Here is a 23468-nt window from a genome sequence, read left to right on the forward strand (position 1 = left end):
ATTCGGTGCACGACGAAGGAGACAAGAGGAGTATGTACCGGCAGCGCAATTGGGCGAAAGTGCAGGATGCTTGAAGGGATAAAACTGACATTCCAAGTACTTCGACGAAAGCTGGAAACAGAATACCCGCTTTCAATTACTCTGGGAAAACCAAGCCAACCATCCCGCAATCGTGACTCCAGACAGTGTCCTGCGGAGGTAGAAAAAATCGGAAAAGGAACGACTATGATTTCCTAACTGAGCCATCACAGAAGGGGAAGATGGTCGCTGAGAATGGTAAGGAACCGCCCTCTTACGCCAGAGTAGCAAGGAAATATAACAGAGCTGCACTGCCTTATGTAGTCAGCAATATCGGCTGTGCATCCGGTAGGATTCCACCAGATCATCGGTCCCAAGTGGAGGATCTGGTTAACGATCGGATTTTCCAACATGTGTGGAACTCTGTAGAGGGTCCACCCATACAAATGATGAGCTGCGAGAATAGAAGGGACATCTTTACGCTGCGTTTTGCGTCGGCGGAATTAGTATTGATACCGTTAAAAAGTTCGTCAAAGGTATTCACGCTCCCTGGGAGGGCGCAAAGCACGACCTGGTGAGATAGATGGATATCCCCTAGATCGCAAAGGTGAAGGTATTGATCAAGGGATGGTGGAGTAAATATGCGACGGAACGCATGTTGGGATTCTTGGACAAGCAAAACCAAGGTTTGGTCGCAGAGAAGTGAGAGGTCTTCCACAGGGAGGAAGGAACTCTCTTTGTGGTTGGCATTGATCAAGTCTCCGTTACGAGTTTGGCTAACACTAAAGGCATGGCGCACTACGGAAGCAAAGCTGTCTTGTTCAAGATTGGGAAGACTAGGATAAGCAGAAATTTTCACTCTGCGACATGAGGCCGTGCAGTGGCAGGTGGCTCAATATCGCCCAAAAAACAGGTTGATGACAACGAGTTAATCACGGCCTCTCTCAATATTGAAAAGACTAGGATAAGCAAAGATCCTAATACTATTGTAAAATATCAGGCAGTGCAGTGGCGAGAGACCCAACACTGCCTAATAAACAGGGACCCGGCGATTAACCCATCACCGACTTAAAGATTCGGAACTAAAAGATTGAAACATTAGGCAGCGCAACGACATGAGTCTCAATGCAGCTTAACGAACAGGGAGCCGATGGTGGTACCATCACCTACTTCCAAGAAGCCCATTTACTTAAGATTTGGAAGACTAAGATAGGCAAATATCCTATTATTGAAATATTAGACAATACAGGGAATGAAAACTCAACACAGCCTAACGCACAGGGACCCGACGATGTAACTATTACCGATTTTATAAAGAGTCGGAAGACTAGGATAGGTAAAGAACCTAATACGATGACATCATCCAGTGCAGTGGCAGGAAAGTCAATTCTGTCTAAAGAAAAGGGAGCAGACGATGAGATCGTCACCTACTCCCAAGATGCCCATCTACTGGAGAACCAATGCATAAGGTAACCCGCCACCCCGTAGGAGCTGCAACGGCTGGTGAGGAAAGCAAAACAGACAGGAAATGGGTTTCTCTCTCACCACATTTCGTGGGGTATTACCAACACTAATAAGCGGGGCCAAGCCCTGGCAGAGCTCTTGAATACTAACGACCTAATTACACTTAATATTGGTAACACCGCTACCTTTGCTAATAGGACTAGGGAAGGGGTATTAGATGTGACGATATGTTCGGAAAATCTAATCGATGAGGTTCAGGAATGGAATTTCTCCATGGAACACTCTTTCTATGATCATCGCTACATTAGGTTTAGAATAGCACGGCCAGCGCCGAATCCGTTCAAGCATAGAAGACATTGACGAAAATGTCAACAGGATTACGACTGCACTGGTGGGGTCTTTCGAAGATAGTTGTCCGCATCGGGAAAGGAAATGAGCCCAAGAAAAACCCTGAATGACCGGGGAGATTCGCAATATTGGGAAAGAGATCCGTAGACTATTTAACAGAGCACGTAAATAAAAAAACGCGGAAGTTTATTGGGATGTGTATTACACACAGTTCAAGGAATACAATAAGATTACCAGAGCGGCAAAACGTGCCTCCTGGAAGCTTTTCTGCGAACAGATCGATAGCGTTAATGACGCCACCAAGATAAAAAAGTTTCTCTCAAAAGCCCATGTCCAAATTGTAGTAGACGACATGGTAGTGAGAGCAGAGACAACGGACGACATGTTGAGGCTTTTGATGAAAACTCATTTTCCACATGATACGACGGGACTCACGGAGACACCGGAATCTTGGAATAATGACGTTGATCGAAGGTTTATAATAACAGAATTTATGGTGAAGGAATCCTTGAGGAGCTTCAAACCATTTAATTCACCTGGACGTGATGGAATATTTCCGGCGTTACTACAGAAAGAGGCAGATTACTTGGCGCCTCACCTGACCAATATTTTCACAGCGTGCCTAGGACTCGCATATACTCCAAAAGCCTGGCAGGAGGCAAAGGTGGTTTTATACCCAAGCCCGGCAAGGCAAGTTACGACACCAAAGAGTAGAACATTCAGCGAACTGCTCAAATACAAACAGCATGCCTATGGCAAGGGAAGGTCGGTGGAGACTGCCCTGCACGAGGTTGTGCATAAAATAGAAGAATCCTTCGATGCTAAAACGTACACCCTGGCGGTATGCATTGACATCGAGGGGTCTTTTAATGTGCGGACCGACACACTAATCCAATCCTTAGACCAGTACCGGGTGGATCCGGTCCTTAGAGACTGGATAAACCATATGCTAAGGAACAGGTGTATAAATTGTGTGTCCCATGGCATAAATAGAGGGAGAAAGTGGCACAGGGCACGCCACAGGGGGGCATTTTATCTCCACTCCTGCTACGCAGACGATGTTATAATACTTCTAAGGGGTAAGAATCCGAACGAGCTATGTAGAAGGGCCGGAAGGGTCTTGCATCTGGGCTAGACCCAGAGGTCACTATGATAACCCAGAGAAGTCTGAAATATGCCTGTAGACGGGCCGTAGGCTCGAAGATGCCTATGTAGACGGGCCGTAGGCTCGAAATGGGGCCTGAATCCGAGGATAGTTCACTGGCTCTACAGGAGTGTGATTATACCAATACTTACATATGCCTCAGTAGTTTGGTGGACTGCTAAGTAGAAAAAGTGCAACATAAGGACCATACAACGTGTTCAGAGAAGATGTTGTTTTGGTATAGGCGGAGGGATGAGGACCACGCCCACTAGGGCACTGGAGGCTATTCTAGATACCACTAGAACCACTGCGGCTATGAGACTTAAGGCGATGGGAGAATGGATTGGGGATGGGAGCAGCTCATACCATCGCGGTATAATCGAGGCGACGATAGGAAACCTGGAAGGAAGGGAAGAGGTTTCCGATCGGATACCTGCGATGATCCTTGAAGTCGAGTGCGAGGCACTGCTGCCATCGGCACAGTCTTGGATTGACGGAACCCTTGTATTGCCATCTGGAAGATCATGCTACACGGATGAATCAAAGCTAAAGGACAGAGTGGGCCTGGGGGTCTACATTAAGAACTCAGGGACTGAGATCTGTTTAAGACTACCTGACCATAATAGGTCCTGCAGGTGGAGACCGATCAGGGAATGCGTGAAGTGGTGTGGTGCTATCGTGAGGACGTCGATTGTGAACATGGTTACAGACAGTAAAATTGCCATAGGGGCAATAACAACCAGGGGCCTAATTCTGGCATCCGCAATCGACTTATTACGATCTAGTTTCGCATTTTTTGGATTATGGCATCCGTATTCGATTAATTCGATTTCGATTCGAAACTTCGAATAGATATGATCGAGTTTATGCCCGTAAATTACAAATTATCGTCTATTTTCAAGAAACTACACTAAAAATAGGACATCGAAGTATTTATTTTATAAAATAAAACAATAATTATAATATATTCACATTCTTGGTCCCTTAAATTGGACAACAATTAACTTTGTGCTTAAGCCAAATTCGGCAAGTCAAATTATCTACAAACATGACCAAACCAACAGTTGGATCATTCAACAACTAATTTGAAGGCAGCTCGATATTTTTTCAAGCAAAAGGTTTTGACTTTATCCAATTATTGGTTGTTGTTCTCTTTGTGCCTGCCCGAAAAAACAAACATCAAACATGCACCTTTGGCTGTGCTTGGGGCAACGTAATCCACATATTTTTTGTCCTCTTTTACATAAAAGAACAATTTATAGTATAAAAACATTAACGTATCGTTAAAAAACGATTGCATATTGTTTAAAACGTGTTTTATTTATTTTTTTAGTAGTAATAACTTTTTTAACAACAATCATTGGGATTGTTTACCCTTGAGATGGCAAAATAGGCTCGGTGTATCGATTTTTCTTCCCCGAAATCGATAACTTTTTGAAAAATTACGATGTAAGCTATGATCCAATTTGCAGGAGAGCGTGATGGGATTCGTTGCACGGACCCCACTAATCGCGGAATCAACGAGCTGAATCTGTGGCTGGAGCACTTTTTATACCCACCACCGAAAGATTCATTTTGTCATTCCGTTTGCAACACATCGAAATACCCATTTCCGACCCAATAAAGTATATATATTCTTGATCAGCGTAGAAATCTAAGACGATCTAGCCATGTACTTCCGTCTGTCTGTTGAAATCACGATACAGTCTTTAAAAATAGAGATATTGAAACTTTGCACAAATTCTTTTTTTGTCCATAAGCAGGTTAAGTTCGAAGATGGGCTATATCGGGCCATATCAAGATATAGCCCCCATATGGACCTATCCGCCGATTTAGGTCTCGCCGTTTAGGCCAAAAAAAGGCGCATTTATTGTCCGATGTCGCTGAAATTTGGGACAGTGACAGTTAGTTCTCCCGACATCTTTCTGCAATATGGCACAAATCGGTTCAGATTTGGATATAGCTGCCATATAGACCGATCTCTATTATGGGCATTCACCTAAGCCAGTTGTCGGCTTGTTGTGCGTTCTAAACTCTAAAAAAGTAACCTCAAAAAAGAAAATCTTATCCTCAGCTACAGACAAAAGCATTATTGTTTTCCATAATTGGTTCATGTCTGGTATTGTGTCCCCACATAAATGCCGGTGTCTATTAGCCGCGAAAGCCGGGCAATGCTACAACGTCCCATCGTATTCCCCCACATGCCCTACATATGCAATCACTTTCCACATCTATTTTTTCTGCCTTAACCTTTCTTACTTCCTTTCAATAATAGCCTCGTCTTTTCATGATCCGCATCTTACCATAGGATTTTGGTCGTCCTACCGACAGTTTAGTTGTTCCACAATGTTACATGCGCTTTCGTCACCCACGGCCATAAGCCTAGCATTAACTTCATTTATCCGAAAATTGCCTATTGATTGTTGGGCGACAACACAACCAAAAGTCAAACAAAGTCACACAACAAAAGCAACTATGATCGAACAGAGTTGCTTGAACTCAGTTCGAGGGCATTTAATTACATTTGCAATCAATTAAAGCGAAGTTTGAGCTGGCGTAGCGTATCGTGTCGCTGGTATTTTGTTCAAAGAACGCAGTACCATTTCTGCTGAATGTGTTCGCATTTTCTTCGTCAACATGTTTTTACAATGCATGTTTTTACAATGCAAAAGTCGATGTCAGCACTAGGCTTTACCTCGGACAGCGTCGATCCGAAAGGCTTCGGGTTAACCAGTTTATGGACTCTGCTCTTTCAAACCCCCTTACTCCGCTATGGCCGGGTTCCCAAACAATGGGGATCGTGCCATCCTCAGAATCCAAACAACAGCCGACACCACGTTTTTATATTTCCCTCCGTAGTAAAGTTTTAATTTGTGAAAGTATACTGTTCTCAGTACATTTACGTAAGCGTTACATTTTGCTTAATTGCATACATACCTCAAGCTCTGAAAATAAATCCTTTTTCTCCACTTCCGTGGCATTTTCTTTTAAAGTCTTCACTGCAACTGTGGTATTTCCTTCATGTCCTGAAAATTCATAAAGTTTAAGAAGTTGTTATTTTGTTCAATTGAATTGCTTCTTTATTTTTGTCTAACATAATACAAGTTATTTAAATCTATAAATGTTGTTATCTCTTAAGTAATAAAGAGTCATACAAAATATATTTTGGTCCCGAAATGAAATTATTAACATCCTAAATTGCGGTGAAGTTTTCTAAACTTGTACAAGTTCTCGGAGGAATAATGACAACGACTCAATTTTCCGGCAGATGGTTTGAATAAGTAAGTTTTTAATGAAGGTAGATTTAAATTAGTGTGGACCGAGAAACTTCAATTTAACACGACTAACATCCTTTTGAATCAATAGGGAAAGTAGTTTTATAATTTGAGATCAAGTCCAAAAAACAAAGGTTTGTGTTGTTATCATGACCTACAACGCTGATGGAAAAAGGACGGTACTTTGCCAATACCGGCTGGTATTATTTGATTTGTGTTATTGGCAAATATTTTTAATACCATTTGGTATCAGTTTAATACTAGACGAAGGAGGCTATTAATAATTGACGGTGCCACGTTTGTATCCGTTTACCCGCCCATAAAGTATTGACACCATTACAAAATGTTATTTTTATTTAACTAAAATGGCGTAAAAACGTGTTCAAATTCTCGGCAGCGGCGAAATTGGAAATAGTATAAACTCTAACGACGATATCAATATCAAAATGGTAAAGCCTCTTGTATGGTAAACAATGCTGTCAGGCACGTAACCAGGGGGGATTGATACGGAGATACAGTAGTTAATAGCAATCAGCGTTGATCCTCGTACTAGTTCTGCAGGCTTGACCGTGAATTTATTAAAAAAAACATTCAAATTTCCTTTTTGAATTTTTGATTTTCTTCCAAGAAAATCTTTCTACTATAAAACGATTTTTCGAAAAAAATCATAAATCAAATAAAATTTAAAACGCAAATAAAATTGACAAAGAAAGAAAAAAGTTCGCAACTGCAATAACGCAGAACTCTCCTCGTATTTCTGATATGTGGCATATAAGGCAATAGTTGTGTGCAATTGTTACCGGACATCTTTTCCGGCAAAAACGGATTTGCGATCCATTTTAATAAAATTCGAAGAAATGTTGTCGGCTCATCGAAAAAATTGGTCAAAACTTATTTGTTGAAGCAATTAAGTGTCTTAATGTTTTCAATTTATTTGCAGAACATTTTATAGAAGTAAAAGTGATTTGAAACCAATTGAACGACAAAAACAATAACTTGTTAAAAGCATATAACTGGTTTGAGGGCAAATTAAGATGAGCGCTAAAGAAATATCTCATCAAAACACTAAGGCTGATTCGCAAAGACAAGCTCATTTTGAAGAATTTGAAAGATTCGGATCGGACTTTAAATAGTGTGTTGACAAGCAGAACAAAATTTTCAATAAAAAATCTAAGGCAATTGTTCTATTTTTAAAAAGATGTGGGGTGAGAAATCCAAAAAAATCCTGGCTGCATCCCTGGATGCTTTGTTAGTGTATTCATATAAAAATCACTTAATTCAATTAATATGGAATCAATCTATATATATATACATATATATATATATATATATATATATATATATATATATATATATATATATATATATATATATATATATATACCGATTGGGACAATATGGGTTTTAAATGAAAGATATTGGAGAGCAAAATGCGAATATGGTATTAAAAGTTGGGCCCAAAAAACCCAGGTGCCACCCCAACGCCAAAAGTACCCCAAATAAACATATTGGATGTACACATCAATATGACACTCAAATGAAAGGTATTCGGGAGAAGAATACGAATATGTGACATAAAAAATTATGCAGGTTGCCCCACCCCCAAAAAGCCCCTCAAATGAGAATTTTGCTCGATAATAGCTATAAAAGACTCAAATAAAGATATTTGGGAGTTGATTACGAATATGACATTCAACTTTGTGTTTAAGAATCTAGTTGGCGCTTTACCTCCAAAAATCGCCTCCAATAGATTATTTGACCAATTATAACAATAAGGGATCAAATTATAGATATTTTTGAGTAGAATGCGTCATTCAAATATATGCTCAAGTGGCAGATGGGGTGTGGCGAACAACCCTTATATAGACACCCTCTACCAAACGGCTGTATGCACCAATCATGACAATATGGGGTTAAATTAAAGGTATAAGGTTGTGTACCGCGAATCTGATATCGATAGACAAGACCAAACGACATGCTGCTGGGCAACACTTTTTTGTTCAAAAGTTTAACATGGTTTAATAAGAACTATCGCCACCGCACCCACAGAACATCGTTTAATATGGCAATTTGATTTGATTAAAAAAATACTAAATAATGACTATTTAAAAGGAAGTCATATAATCATTCATAGACAACTACCATATGATGATCAATGTTATAGGCGTTAAGCCACTATAAGCGAGTAGCACTAACATTTAAATTAGCTCCATCTACTGGCTGTTTTCATTTGAATTTAGTTGATCCAATTGAAAATAGCCAGTAAATGGCGCTAATTGGAAGAAGCCAATATGAACAGAGAGAGGAGAGGGTAGTCAAAATGTATCATACAGCATTTGTCTTTGTTATGACAACATATCGATCCTCTAAATAAATAAAAACTAAATAAAGCAATTTAACTGCGGTGGTTTGCGGTATATTTCTTTTTTAACTTTCCAACTCAGAGACGAGCCTTAAAAATAATTGTTTAAAGAAATTTAAAAGAAACAAAATTTTATATAAAAAAAAAAAAATTCTAAAGAAAAAAGAATTTTGAAAAAAAAAATCTGTAGAAATAAATGTCAAAATTTTTTATAGACTAAAAGCGGTAAACCTGTTTAAGGCTTTATTAAGTTTTGTGAATGAGGCCGTAAGGATTAGAAACTTTTTTTCGCGTCGGCACAGCGAAGCGGGCCAGCTAGTTTCTGAATAAAAAAGGCTCATTGTGTAACATTATTCTTTGTGATTATTTATTTCTAACTATTAATATAAATAATCAGAACAATATAAGATTAAAATTTTAAAAATAATTCATATTTCTATGAAGTGTGGAAGACATCGGACTATATTTATATATATCTGCCTGTAGACCGACAGCCCGATTTCCCGAAATAGGGTATTGAGGCCATAAAAGATCCATTTATTACCCGAATTCGATGCAGAGTGAGTTCTGGTAGACCCATACCCATTTATGTGAAGTGTGGTCCAGATCGGGCCATGTTTGGATATAGCTGCCATATAAACCGATCTCGCGATGTAGTGTATTAAGCCTGTAAAAGGAGCAATTTTCATCCTATTTCGATGAAATTTGGCGCAGTGAGTTCTGGTACCCCTCTTAATCATTTTGTTGAATATCGTCAAGATAGGACCATATATGGATATAGCTGTCATATAGACCGATCTCCCGATATAGAGTACTGATTTTTTATTCGATTTTGATGCAATTTGAAACAGTGGGTTTTGATAGACTCATATATGGGCTCATATCGGCAGATTTGTCTATATGGGAGCTGTATCCAAATATGGTCCGATCTGGACGATATTCAACAGAAAGGTATAAAGGTCTGTCACTTACTTTTCATCAAAATCGGATTAAAAATGCTCCTTTTATGGCCTCAATACCTTATATCGGGAGATCGGGCAGTCGGTCTATAGGGCAGCTATATCTATAGTTAGATTTGGACCACACTTCACAGAAATGGGTAGGTGTCTACCAGAACTCATCGAAATCAGGTAAATTGATCTATTATGGCCTCAATATCTGATATCGGGAGATTGGGCGGTCGGTCTGTAGGGCAGCTATATCCAAATATAGCCCGATCGGGTCCAGGGATAGGGGTCTTCCAGAACTCGAATGAAAAATGACCAATTTATTGCCTCATGACTTTAAGTCTGGTAATTGGTCTATATAGCGGCTATATAAAACTAATATCCGAATTTATTAGATCTGAGGGTCAGGTTTATGTACAAAGAATACGAAATCATCAAAAATTGTTTGAAAAATGTTTTTATACCCAAGATATCTGCAAAATTATAAATACCTAGCTTTTGGGTATAAATACCCGGGTATTTACCCAATTCACGGATTAAATACTTTTTGGGTATTTACCCATCGTCGACCTCTATGCATACTGTGCGAAAGATTTAAGAGTAACTTTAACGAAATGAGTGGCGCTTTAGTCTGCGTAAAGCCACCATTGATGAGATATTTGCACTGCGCCTAATCATGGAAAAGACCCGAAAAGGTCAAATCAGCAATTACCATCTTTTCGTTGATTGCAAAGCCGCCGCGACAGCCCTATACGTTCAAAGTTATTGCGGGTAATATCTGAGTTTGGTATCCCTGCAAAACTGACACGCCTTACCACGAGTACTCCAGAACACGCTCCTCAGTTGAAATAGAAAATCTTTCAATACCAAACGACGTTTGAGACAGGGATGCAGCCTATCATGTGATCTCTAAAAATCCTACTGCAGGCGCAGGTGTGAATAGGCATGACACACTACTCGCAAGAGAATATATACTACTCGCCTATGCCGCCGATATCGATATTATGGGTCGATCACCGGATCAAAGAGGTAGTACTGGGAGTGTTTGAGAGACAAATTCTTTGCAAAATGTATATAGCAGTCTGCTGTAATGGAGAATTTAGGTGTCGTATGAACCACAAACGGTATGACGACGGTAGCATAGTTAAACGCATCAAAATACAGCAGTTGCATTGTTGCTAGGTCATGTTGTTCATAATGAATGAATAAGCTAAATTTTTATTATTTCAAAATTATTTTACACCTTCTGAGTTTTTTTTGCAAATTTCTTTTGAATTTTATCGGAGATGCACAAAATGAGAAGAAAGTATTTTACTGTTGCATTCAGAAATGTATGAGTACATATATTTGTCTCATCTTCTGTTCGGATTACATGTGTATGAAATAGAGCACTATATCTTCTTGCGTTTTGTAGAAACAGACACATACTGTTTTTGCTATTAATTAGCAATTTTAGTTCGTGGGAATTAAACGTTTATTAAAAATGCAAATTTACCCATGGATATAATGATAAGGGGCCTTCTTTTAATAGCCGAGTCCGAATGGCGTGCCGCAGTGTGACACATCTTTGGGTAGAAGTTTTTACAAGGCATAGTTCCTCATAAATGTCGCGAGCACTAGGAGGGGATAACCACCCCTGAAATTTTTTTTCTGATGTTCTCGCCAGGATTCGAACACAGATTGTTAAAACATTTCGTGGCATTGTGTGTAAAATGCTAAAATTAGTTTTTATTGCGATTCACTTTATTATGTATATAATCTACGACGATGAGAAAAAGGAAATGCAATTTATTATTCTTTTTGTAGAAGCATAAATAACAAGTAAAAGCGTGCTAAGTTCGGCCGGGCCGAATCTTATATACCCTCCACCATGGATCGCAATTGTCGAGCTCTTTCCACGGCATCTCTTTTTAGGCAAACAAAGATAAAAGAATGTTGTATATTGGAGTCCATAGTAGAAGTCATTTTGTAAAATTTCAGCCAAATCTAGTAAAAATTGGCACTTATGAGGCTGAAGAAGTAAATAGGGAGCTGTATTAGGCTATAAACCGATTCATGCCATATTCGACACGTATGTTAAAGGTCATGGGAGAAGCCGTTGTACAAAAGTTCAGCCAAATCAGCGAGCGGCTAGCTTTACTCCTTCGAAAGTTAGCGTGCTTTCGACTGACAGACGGACGGACATGGCTAGTTTGACTTAAAATATCATGACGATCAAGAATATATATACTTTATGGGGTCTTAGACGAATATTTCGAGGAGTTACAAACAGAATGACGAAATATAAATTTATTGGTTTATTGAGTTTATACCTAGTTAATTGAATTTTTGAGCTTGTCATAATTCTAAATTACAAAATTGTCAGTCAATAATACCAATTCGTTTATAGATCCGATACCCGGGAATTTTTTAATTGAATGTACACATTTCTTAATTGAAATTGCTGTCTGCTACTGAGACCTCGACTGGTGGAGGGGTTGCGTCAGGCTCCACTAGCCGTACTAGGGACTTTTGACGAAGACATCCGGTTCGAGTCTTAAGGACAAGGCCGAGCCTATATTATCTTCTAGTGCCTATAATTTGCCTAGGCCATCGGCCTTCTCTAACAAACCAATACGCTCATTAAGAGGTTGGAATCATAAGAGGAGCATCGCTCTCGGCAGTCTTGGGATCTGTAGATCTAAAGAGATAGGTCAGCAGAGGAACACCTCAAGGAGGTGTACATTGATAGAAAAATTAGGGTACCCTGCCAATACCGCCTAGTATTATTTTGTTTACGTCATTGGCAAAGATTTTTAATACCATTTGGTGTCAATTCAATAGCAGACAAAGGAAGCTGTTAAGAATTGACGGCGTCATATTTGTATTCCTATCATTGCGCCGGAAGTGTTGTTGAGCTTTGTACCTAAAATTTTGACGCCATTAAAAAATATTTGTTAAATAAAAACAAGTAAGAGCGTGCTAAGTTCGGCCGGGCCGAATACTATATTCCCTCTACCATGGATCGCATTTGTCTGTTTTTAGAAGTCATTGCGTAATATTTCAGTTCATTCGGATAAGAATTGCGCCTTGTAGGGGCTAAAGAAGCAAAATCGGGAGATGGGCTTATATGGGAGCTGGAGCTGCCATGAGGGAAGGCATTGCAAAAAAATTTCAGCCAAATCGGATGGCAATTGCGCCCTCTAGAGACCCATGACGTCAAGATCACAGATCGGTTTATATGGCAGCTATATCAGGTTCTATACCGATTTACGGCATACTTAGCACAGTTATTGGAAAACATAACAAAACACCTCATGCAATGGTAAGCCAAATCGGACGAGAATTGCGCTCTCTAGAGCCTCAAGAAGTCAAGACCCAAGATCGGTTTATATGGCAGCTATTTAAAAACATGAACCGATTTGAACTATACCTAGCACAGTTTTTGGAAATGATACCAAAACAGTACGTGCAAAATTTCAGTTAAATCGGACGAGAATGGCGCCCTGTAGAGGCTCAAGAAGTTAAGACCCAAGATCGGTTTATATGACAGCTATATCAAAACATGGAATAATTTGGACCATTTACAATACCAACCGACCTACACTTAAAAAAGTATTTGTGCAAAATTTCAAAGCAGCTAGCGTGCTTTTGACAAACAGACGGACGGACATGGCTAGATCGACTTAAAACGACATAAGGATTGTATATATATAATTATATATATAATTTATGGGGTCTCAGACGTATATTTCGAGGTTTTACAAACAGAATGACGAAATTAGTCTACCCCTTAGTCTATAAAAAATTAAACACACAAAAAAACATAAAATGCTTTAATACAATTTGAGTGAGTAAAAACCTGTTCAAGTACTCGAAAGCTTCGAAAATGGAAAAAGAACAAATTCTTAGGACCTTCTACATTAAAAACATGATAGTCTCTTGTGTGGAAAACGATGCTGTATTTGTATATTCATATGAAAACCACTTCTGGGTATCAATTGGTACGGAATCAATTGCTGAGTACAAAGAAATGAGGTTGGGCACTTTGTTATATTACTTTTTGTAATTATTAACGTAAATAATCGAAATAAAATTAAATAGAAATTAATTTTAATGTTTTTTTTTTTGTTTATTCAGGGGTTGAATAATCAATAACGGTTTGGTACTGAAACCAATAACAATATGATGCTAAAACCAATAACAGATTGGTATTAAAACCGATACCAGTTCGATAAATAAGCTAGTACCAAACGGTACTAATCATTTCATGTTTCACACCACCACACTGTGTTGTTTTACTATCAATACCGTTAGGTGGTGAAATGAGCACTTTTGGTATCAACTTTTCTCTGGATGTACTATCTACTCTAGTTTGGAATATAGCCATTAACAATATATTATTGTATCTGCAAGAAAAAGGTGTAGAAGTGGTCGCGTATGCTGATGACGTAGCTATTGCGGTTAGGGGAAAGTTTCCCAGCACTCTTCGAGATATACTTCAGGTAGTTCTACGTTCCACAGCAAAGTGGGCTACCGAAAGTGGTCTAGGCATAAATCCGTGCAAGACAGAAGTATTTCTTTTCAGCAGGAGATAAAAGCTACCTACTGTGGCACCTATCTCCATGGGAGAAGAGAATATTTTATTTACTTAAAGCTCTAAATACCGGTGTGTTTTGCTAGAAGAAAATTGAAATTTAAATTTAAGGCTAAGTGAGCTTTCTTTTTGGTCATGTGGCGGCTGTGGGCACTGTTTTATCCTTGATATTATGTCCGATGTTCCAGGCAGTGTGAATTACACCCTGCCTGAGCCGAGCTTTTTTGACAAAAAGTACTGTTCCACTATTCCTGATAGAACCTGTTAGAACAACAATAACCCTAATAGTAAAAGTTACATAGACTTCTACACGAAATGGTGGAATGGCTAAGATATAATGTCATAACGCCAACTGATAGATATTTTCTGAGACAGCCAGGGCTGAGAGCTTTCCAAAATTATGTGGCCTGTTCTAGACGGACTGCCATTGTCTGAAAACTGAACTGAAGGTTGTAAGTAACGACTTTTGCATAAGCTAAGAAGACGTCGATGAAGAAGAGACCATAGAACATATACAGCGTGTGTGTGTGTCCCTCACTGGCAATCAGAACTTAGTTCCACTTTAGGTTCTCATTTATTTATTTATTTTTTTTTTTGAGAACTTGTCTGATTTAGGGAATGTGAACATTCGCAAGTTGTTGGGCTTTTTAAAGCGATCTGAATGGTTCGATTGTAGTAACTAGAAGGCATCTTCCTTCTCCTGTGGCATCACAATGGATGAAAACGTCTACGTGAGTCTAATGGCAGACTGCCACGTTAACCTAGCCTAATCTAAGTAATAAAATACTAAGTTATCTGGTTTTTTACTGATGGTTTGGATTTGAATACTTTATAATCATCTTCAATGAAACCTGGAGAAGTGAACATTCTCATAGATACTGAAATATTATGTGATAAATATCAAGTTTTTAGGCGTGATTGTAGAAATTGTATAAAAAATAGGGTGAGTTTTTAGAAGCCATAGGAAAGTTTTTCAAAGGAAAACATATAAAATTCAGAAAAATGCAAAAAATCTCTTTTTAGAATCGATAATACGGTCCATATAATTTAATGTTTGAAGATTATTACATGCAAATGTTGACCTTGACTGCGCTTAAAATATTCCATCCGCTTAGTCCAATTTTTTAATAAACTCTTTCCAACATTCGGCCGGTATGTCACGAATAAATACTTGAAAGTTCCCTTCCAATGAGCTTTAGCATAGCCCCACAAAAATAGTCTAAAGGCTTTAAATCGCACGATCTAGGTAGCCAATTGACCGGTCCCGAAAGTGAAATAAAATTTTCACCTAGCTCGCCTCTCAATAAATCCATTGTTATCCCTGCTATGTGGCATGTGGCTGTGTGTAACCATGTGTTGTAACCAAATGTCATGCAAGTCATGCTCTTGCATTTTGGGCAAAAAAAGTTGGATTTCCTCTCAGGGTTGCGCTCACCATTCACAGCTACGTTGTGATTCCCATCCTTTTTGAAGAAGTACGGTCCAATGATGCCACCAGGCCGTAAACCGTACCAAACTGTGACTTTTTCTGTATGCATTGGTAGCTTGGCAATGCTTCTGGCTGATCCTCACTCCAAAATCGGCTATTTTGCTTATTCACGTACCAAAAATGAGCTTCGAATGAAATGAAAAATAAGCGCGGTGAACTTTCCTAACAGAGCACGCATTTTGATAATAAAATTCAATGATTTGCAAGAGTTGTTCGCCTGGAAGACGATTCGTGGTTATATTATAGACCAAACTGAAGATGTTTGCCAGTGAAACAAAACATGAAACGTGTGTGAGCTGTCTAAACCAGTGTTGCCAAAAAGATAAGAGCTAAAAAATCATATATGGTAGATTAAAGCTAAGAGTGCTTTTTATATCTCGGATGTGGATTCAGGAGGAATATATAAACATCCGAGTGATACAAAGCACACTTAGCTTTAATTTACAATATATTCAGTGAATCGAAAAACGGATACAAACTATTTATTACCGTTTATTAACATGTTGAAGAAATTTATTTAAACTATTTTGAACACTAGTTTATGTCAAATAATCGATTTTTCAATGCAAATAATAAAAAGCTGGATTTACTATTTGCCATTGAACCTTTGAAATTTTTGTTACAAAGAATCAGAGCTTTTCTACTCTAAAGGATGTACTTCACCCAACTTATCAGGTAGATATAAATGTTTTTACCTTTATCCTTCATAAAATAAAAAGTTTTCCATCAGCAATATATTTGCAGACTTAATTGGCAAAACATATTCACGACAACATACGGCAGTTATATTCGTCTAAGACCCCATAAAGTATATATATTCTCGTCTCTCGATCCTCATGAGATTTTAAGTCGACCTAGCCATGTCTGTCCGTCGGTCGAAAGCACGCTAAATTTTGGTATCGCTTCCAACAATTGTGCTAAGTATGGTTTAAATTGGTTCGTAACCTGATATAGCTGCCATATAAACCGATCTTGCGATTAGACCTCTTGAGCTTCTAGAGAGCGCAATTTTTATCTGATTCAGTCCATAACTGTAGCCGCCATATAAATCGATCTTCCGATTACAATTCTTGGGCTTCTACAGGGCACAATTCTTGTCAAAAATTTTGCATATGTCGTTGTGGTATGACTTCCAACTTCTATTCCAAGTATGGTCTAAATTGTTTGATAACCTGATACATCTGCCATGTAAACCAATCTCCCAATTTGACTTTTGAGCCTCCAGAGGGCGCAATCATTACCCGATTTGCCTGGTGGTGGTGCGGCCCAACTTAGCACGCTTTTACTTGTTTCCACTAACAGCAGCTGATGTTGTATTACAACATTTGCTACAACAGCTGATCCTAACAGATGTTATTCCTAGTAATCTTCTAAAGTACTGTCCAATTTTTTTTCATTATACCCCTGATTAAAAGTAGATGTAAACCAACAAACCTCCAACTACAGATTCCTCTGTAGCTTCCTCAAAGCTTAGCGCTATACCCAAAATTCTTGAGTATATCATTGCTGGCTCACTGTCTCGTCAAGTTTCTTCACTGTTATCACGATATCATTAACATTGTTGAACCGTTGAACGGAGTGGATGAATTGTTATTTCATTCCTCAAGAATTTTCCGTAACTCGTAATAGGTCATTATTTTTGAAAGAAATATTTAAGTCACTCAAGGATAGCTGCGATAGAGGTATCCATTAGGCGATTGATGATCTGCGTCTGTTTCCAGTTGAGCGGCAGATCTAGAGCCCGGGAGTAGGCTTAGAATTACTGAAACCTAGACTGGTGAAGCGGCTGCTCCAGGCTCCGCTGGCCGACAGATGACTGGTCAGCAGGGGCTTTTGACGAAGACACCTGGTTCGAGTCTCAAGAACAACGGCGAACCTATTCTTTCTTCACATGCATATAATTTGCCTATGCCATTGGCCTTCCCCGGCAAACCAATACACTCTTTAAGAGGTTGGAATAATAGAAGACGCATCGCTCTCAGGTTTATTGAGAGGGTTGGTGCGAATGATAGACTCTCACTGATAGAGAGAGATTTCCTAAATTGGGCTCGGGAATTCACTGCACAGGCAACCCTAAAGATTACACGGATTCGGAAATTGCACCGCAGTCAGCCAAAAGGCTACGGTCACCTGGAGGGCATTCTATGCCTAAAAGAACTAGGGCGAACAACAGTTAGATGGGTCCCAGAACCTTTGCTAATGTCGCTAGGGACAGCTTGGTGATGGCAGTTGTCGGCAAGGGAGAAGAAGAGGGCTGCATACCTAGGAATAATTGGAGTGAGTTAGTCAAGGGACTGTCATCAGTATACTCCGATGTCCTTGCGGAATTTCCTGGGTCTCCTCCAGTTTTTGACGATGCAGGCTGGTATCGAGCCCGACACAGACTAATTGGCTGCGGCGATCAACGCTCAATTGAAATGTATCGTTGTGCGCTAATAAATACTGATGAGATCTGGCCAGGAGCAGCACTTGATTTAATCAAGAAGGAATATATTCCTTCTCGACCAATGAGTAAGGGAATGTAATCCCAACCTTTCAACCACCGACTGGAAGATTGGATGAGGCTGATGGTGACCGGGGACATGCAGTATTCGTACTAAACTCCTGCTGTCTCGCAGACCTCAACAAGTCTGAAGGGGTTGTATCCTAAGGATTTAACAAGTTGAAACTAAAGGTCTATAGAAGCGGTAGGGTTGGGGAATTAGGAGACGACTTAGCAGTTGTTGCTGAACACTTGCCTGAGGAACTATCGACCACATCGCTAAAGTCTGGCAGACACAGGAGTGGATGGCATCGAAACGGGACCCGACAAGCCCTGTGTGGGTGGGCCACAAAGTTGGACTGGGGTTAAAGTGCGCGCCAGCGGGGAAGCACGTAACTCAGAAAGTACTTCGACAGCAGCAGTTAGTGAAGTTCTAAGGAGAAATCGTCCACATCACAAGTGCCCAGTGCCCTGTGGAAGAGTGGTTCCACAGCTTTCTCACCTGCTCCTGGATGCGTACAGAAGCTCATCATGACAAGTTCTTACGAATCTTGTGAGGATGAATTCCTGGTTGAGTCAGAAGACAAGGCTAACACAACAGTGGTGGAAGTTCTGAATCCTTACAATGGTCCGGTTTCTACAGATAAATCTCCACCATTGAAAGGCGGCTTCGGCGGCACTAAAGGTCTTCCTGATGGCTGGGGGATTTAACGTCGTTCTTATCCAGGAACCATGGGTGTGTGGAGGAACGGTTCGTGGACTAGGATTTCCGGGATTTAAACTTCTCAAGGGTACGGGGAATGGGAGACACAGAGCCTATATTATTGCAAAGGGTAGTCTAAATGTTTTTCTTCTTCCGTCGTAAGCAGAAGCCAGCCTTGAAATAAACAAGTCTCATTACTGACTGGCTTCCCTATATATGGTACACGATACAGAGATGCCGCCTTTAAACCTCAAGTCGCTGGTTGAAGCTGCTTCTGTAGAGAAGAAAAGCCTCAATGTAGGGAGTGATGCTAGTGCACATCACCAGATATGAGGAAGGTTGGATGTCAACGAAGGGGTTGAGCTGCTTATTGAATATATTATAAGTTGCAATCTGGCGATTTGTAATAAAGGGGATAAACCGACCTTTGTTACCAGGAACAGGCAGGAGGTACCAGGTATTACCTTTGCATCGGAAGATATAAGTGGAAGAAACTGCGACTGGGAAGTGTTGGATGACCACAGCCTCTCTGGTCATCGTTATATTAGTTTTAAATTTGGAGAAAATACTGAAGTAGTGGTCCCTCGTCTAAACAGAAGAAAGGCGGATTGGGATAAATTTTGGCACAAATTCTGCACCACTATCTCTTCTATACTAGAAAAGGAAGTGGAAACTACGGAGAATATAGACATAGTGGTCAAGCTGGTCGCGAAGTCTCTGAATGACTCGCTTGTGTCAGCATGCCCTAATGCCAAGCCAAGGGGCAAACAGCGACCGCCATGGTGGACCCCAGAGCTGGTTGGTCTAAGGAAGGACTGCAAAAAAACTTTTCAACAGAGCAAAAGCCACAAGATGTCCACACGATTGGGTCATCTATAAAGCTGAGCTAAGAAAATATAAGGACAAGCTTAGAAAAGCTCAGAAGAAATCCTGGGTAGAATTCTGCTGCTCCGTGGACATCTAAGGCCTCTAGGCTAAAGAATAATCTGTCCCCGACACCTATTACGGTGGGGTATATCCAGAAGTCAGAGAATGTATAGACAATGTCTAGTGAGGAAACACTAGAACTACTCGTTGATACACATTTCCCGGGAAATTCTCCAATGGACAACGTGGCGCCAGAAGAGGTTGTCGCTGATATGCATTCGTCGGAGGCCATTAGGGAAATCGCGTCTGAGCCGAAAATCCTTTGGTCGATAAGAAGTTTCGACTCCTTTAAATCGCCAGGCCCTGATGATGTATCACCTGTTGAATTACAAGCTGTGTCTGATAGACTGGTCCCAGGCTTAGGGAAATATACTCTGCTTCTATACTCTGCTTGTATAGTCTGCTTGGAGGCCACCGTAGCGCATAGGTTTGCATGTCCGCCTATGACGCTGAACGCCAGGGTTCGAATCCCGGCGCGAGACCATCATAAAAAAATTTTAGCGGTGGTTTCCCCTCCTAATGCTGGCAACATTTGTGAGGTACTATGACATGTAAAACGTCTCTTCAAAGAGGTGTCGCTCTGCGGCACGCCGTTCGGACTCGGCTATGAAAAGGAGGCCCCTTATCATTGAGCTTAATCATGAATCGGACTGCACTCATTGATATATGAGAAGTTTGCCCCTGTTCCTTAGTGGAATGTTCATGGACAAAATTTACATTTTTGTATCAGAATGTCATATATACCTGTAGGATGGAGGGACACAAAGGTCATTTTCATTCTGAAAACAGGAAAACCCTATCACACGAAGGCGAAAGTTTTTCGTCCTATTAGTCTGTCATCCTTTATGCTAAAGACTCTTGAGAGGTGATAGTAACATATCTTAGGGCAAAGATCCCTGGACAGGAAATTGAACTTCAAATCTAACATTTTGGAAAGTGCAAGAAAGCCACTCTTGCCATATACATCTGCAAGAGAGCCATTAGCAAAAGTTGGGATTTTATATCGCGTGTCATGCATTGGGTATATACTGCAGATGTCAGACCTATAATGCTATATGATGTTGTGATCTCGTGGACGGTGCTTCAAACGTCCACCTACTGCTCAATACTCAATCGGATGCAAAGATGGCTTGTTTGTGCATCACATCCGCACTGAGGACGACACCATCCGAGGCACTGAATTTAATGCTACATCTCATGCCTCTGGACATTGTGGCTGCCTCAATTGCAGCGACCACTACCGTGAGGTTAAGGGAGCTTTCTCATTGGTCATGTGGCGGCTACGGACACTGTGTTATCCTTGATATAATGTCCGATGTTCCAGGCAGTGTGGAATACACCCTACCTGAACCGCTTTTTGATAAAAATTACTGTACCACTATTCCTGATAGAACCGATTGGAACTACGATATCCCTGGTACATAGACTTCTATACGGATGGTTCCAAACTAGACGACCAGGTGGGCTTTGGGGTGTACTCTAGAACTGGTCATATGGAAAAGGTTACCCGACCACTGCGGTGTGTATCAAGCGGAGATCCTTGCAATTATGGAAGTGGTGGAATGGCTAAGATATAATGTCATTACGACGATTGACATAAATATCTTCTCAGACAGCTAAGCTGCCCTAAAGAACGTATTTCTGAGCAGAAAAACCGTCCACGACCGTCGCAAATCTCTCAACGAGATGGCTGAACAGTACAAAATTCACCTGTTCTGGGTATCGGGCCACAGAGATATGCCAGAGAATTCTAAAGCGGCCGAGCTTGCGAGACTAGGAACTACCTTACACATTTCTGGGATGCTTTAATCTGTGGGTATGCCTCTAGCGACATGTAAGCTAGGTTTTTAGGACCAGTCCAGAAGAACAACGAATGATAGATGGTCACAAAGAGGGGTCTGTGAGCATTCCAAAACCATGTGGCCTCATCTAGACTTGAAGAGGTCTACTGCTTTGGTGTCATTGGCTAGAACAGATGTCTCAGTCATTGTGTCCGTCATGAGAGGTCACTGTCTAATCGGAAAACATGTTGACATGTTGACTAAAGGTTGCATGCAACGACTTTTGCAGAAGCTGAAGGGACATCGAGAAAGAAAAGACTATAGAATACATTCTGTGTGTGTTCCGCACAAGCAGTTAGAAGGAGTTCCACTTGAGGTTCTCATTTCTTTGAGAACCTGTCTAATTTAACGGATGTGAACATTCGCAAGTTATTGGGCTTTTTAAAGCGATCTGGATGGTTCAACGGCAGGGACTAGAAGGCATCTTCCTTCTTCTGTTCCTGTGGTATCACAATGGACGAAAACGTCTAAGTGAGTCTGATGGCAGACTGCCACTTTAACCTAACTTATCACGATATCAGCATGGATTCCATAAATTATATTCAAGGATTTAGAAATCGTTTCAAAATTATGTTATAAATACTCCTCCTCCTTCTCTAAAGGAGGACCCACGAAATACAAAACTCATGTAAAACTATTTTAGTATTGAAAGTATATTTATGTGCTTCTAAATGTACGTAAACTTTTTTGGAATGAATATCGAATATTTTTAAATATATCGAACCTCAAACTTTTTACTACAAGTCATTTTTAAATACTTTGAGTGAAACTAATTTTTCAAGCAAATATTCCTTATTGAATGAGAATCGCAAAACGTTGGCAATACACTCCATCTCTTAAAACTGCCATATTTCATCTTTAAAACCCAAAGAAAGACTTTTTAGATTTTACTCTCAAAAATTGTTCTAATTGTATACAATTTATATTCTCCACCATTTATTAAATGTTTAAAATATGTTCTCCTTAAATCTCACATCCATTCAACCGTTTCTTTGCACAGCTAACTTGTGTATGAAATAGCCAATGGCAACATTTCGAGCTTCAAGACATTTAATCTACCTGTGATGATCTCTACATACATGTCTGTTATTCCATGCCAAATCACTCTTGGGCGCCTGTCTATGCATCTGTGAGTGTCATATACAACTGTGGTGGCCTGTGTTTGTTTTGCAGTTATAAAAGCACGACTTAATAGGACAATAGCATGCTGCGACAAACATCACGTATCATTCAGTTCGTCTTGTGCAGCCCATTAATATGCACGGGTAAGGGATAAAAGCACAAATATTGTAATTTAATAAGATACTTACCATTAATATCTATTGCCTCACAGCGCCACACCTGGCCAAATGCACCTTCGCCCAATATATTAAAGAACTTCAATCGATGCCTGGGATACTCCCAATGATCAATCTTACTTTTTTGATTGTTTGAAATGGTAACTGCGTTAACACCTGCTACACCAGCGCTACCAGAACTAGTGGCTCTAATACTTCCCATACTTGTTGAAAGCTGTGACGTTGCCTTAAACGAAATTACAAATAAATTATAGAAATACAGACAGGTTAAGCTTTGTGTTCGAAACAGATAATAATTTATATTTCAAATATAGGATAGCTACTATCCTCCCACATTAACCGTTGTTATAATCCGAAAGCCAAAAAAAAAAATGCGTGTGAGCTTTTGTTAAGACCTTCACTTATTTCATTTTGATTTTTGTCAATGTTCTTCTTATAAACAAAATCAACTCCTTTGTGAGCTTGTTTGTTCGTGTGTTGCTTATAGACTCAACAAGTAAAAGCGTGCTAAGTGCGGCCGGGCCGAATCTTATATGCCCTCCACTATGGATCGCATTTGTCGAGTTCTTCCCGGCATCTCTTCTTAGGCAAAAA

The 23468-nt window shown here is 39.9% G+C and overlaps 1 protein-coding gene and 1 long non-coding RNA gene across 4 annotated transcripts in view; one reads left to right on the forward strand and one right to left on the reverse strand.

Moving 5' to 3' along the window:
* The window catches only part of LOC106088359 (tyrosine kinase receptor Cad96Ca), a 168928-nt gene that overhangs the window by 114636 nt on the left and 30824 nt on the right, over positions 1-23468 (reverse strand). For all 3 annotated transcript variants that reach the window (XM_013253836.2, XM_013253837.2, XM_013253838.2), the window contains exons 5-6: positions 22887-23100; positions 5912-6000 (exon numbers count right to left, since the gene is read on the reverse strand). In XM_013253836.2, the coding sequence (XP_013109290.1) occupies positions 5912-6000; positions 22887-23100 (303 nt within the window). The remainder of the gene's footprint in view (positions 1-5911; positions 6001-22886; positions 23101-23468) is intronic.
* On the forward strand, positions 15993-23085 carry LOC106088361 (uncharacterized). Its single transcript, XR_001221426.2, has 3 exons — positions 15993-16298; positions 22577-22841; positions 22910-23085. It is a non-coding gene; the product is annotated as an uncharacterized LOC106088361 (long non-coding RNA).

The sequence above is a fragment of the Stomoxys calcitrans genome, chromosome 2 (genome assembly GCF_963082655.1).
Source record: "Stomoxys calcitrans chromosome 2, idStoCalc2.1, whole genome shotgun sequence".
NCBI lineage: Eukaryota > Metazoa > Arthropoda > Insecta > Diptera > Muscidae > Stomoxys > Stomoxys calcitrans.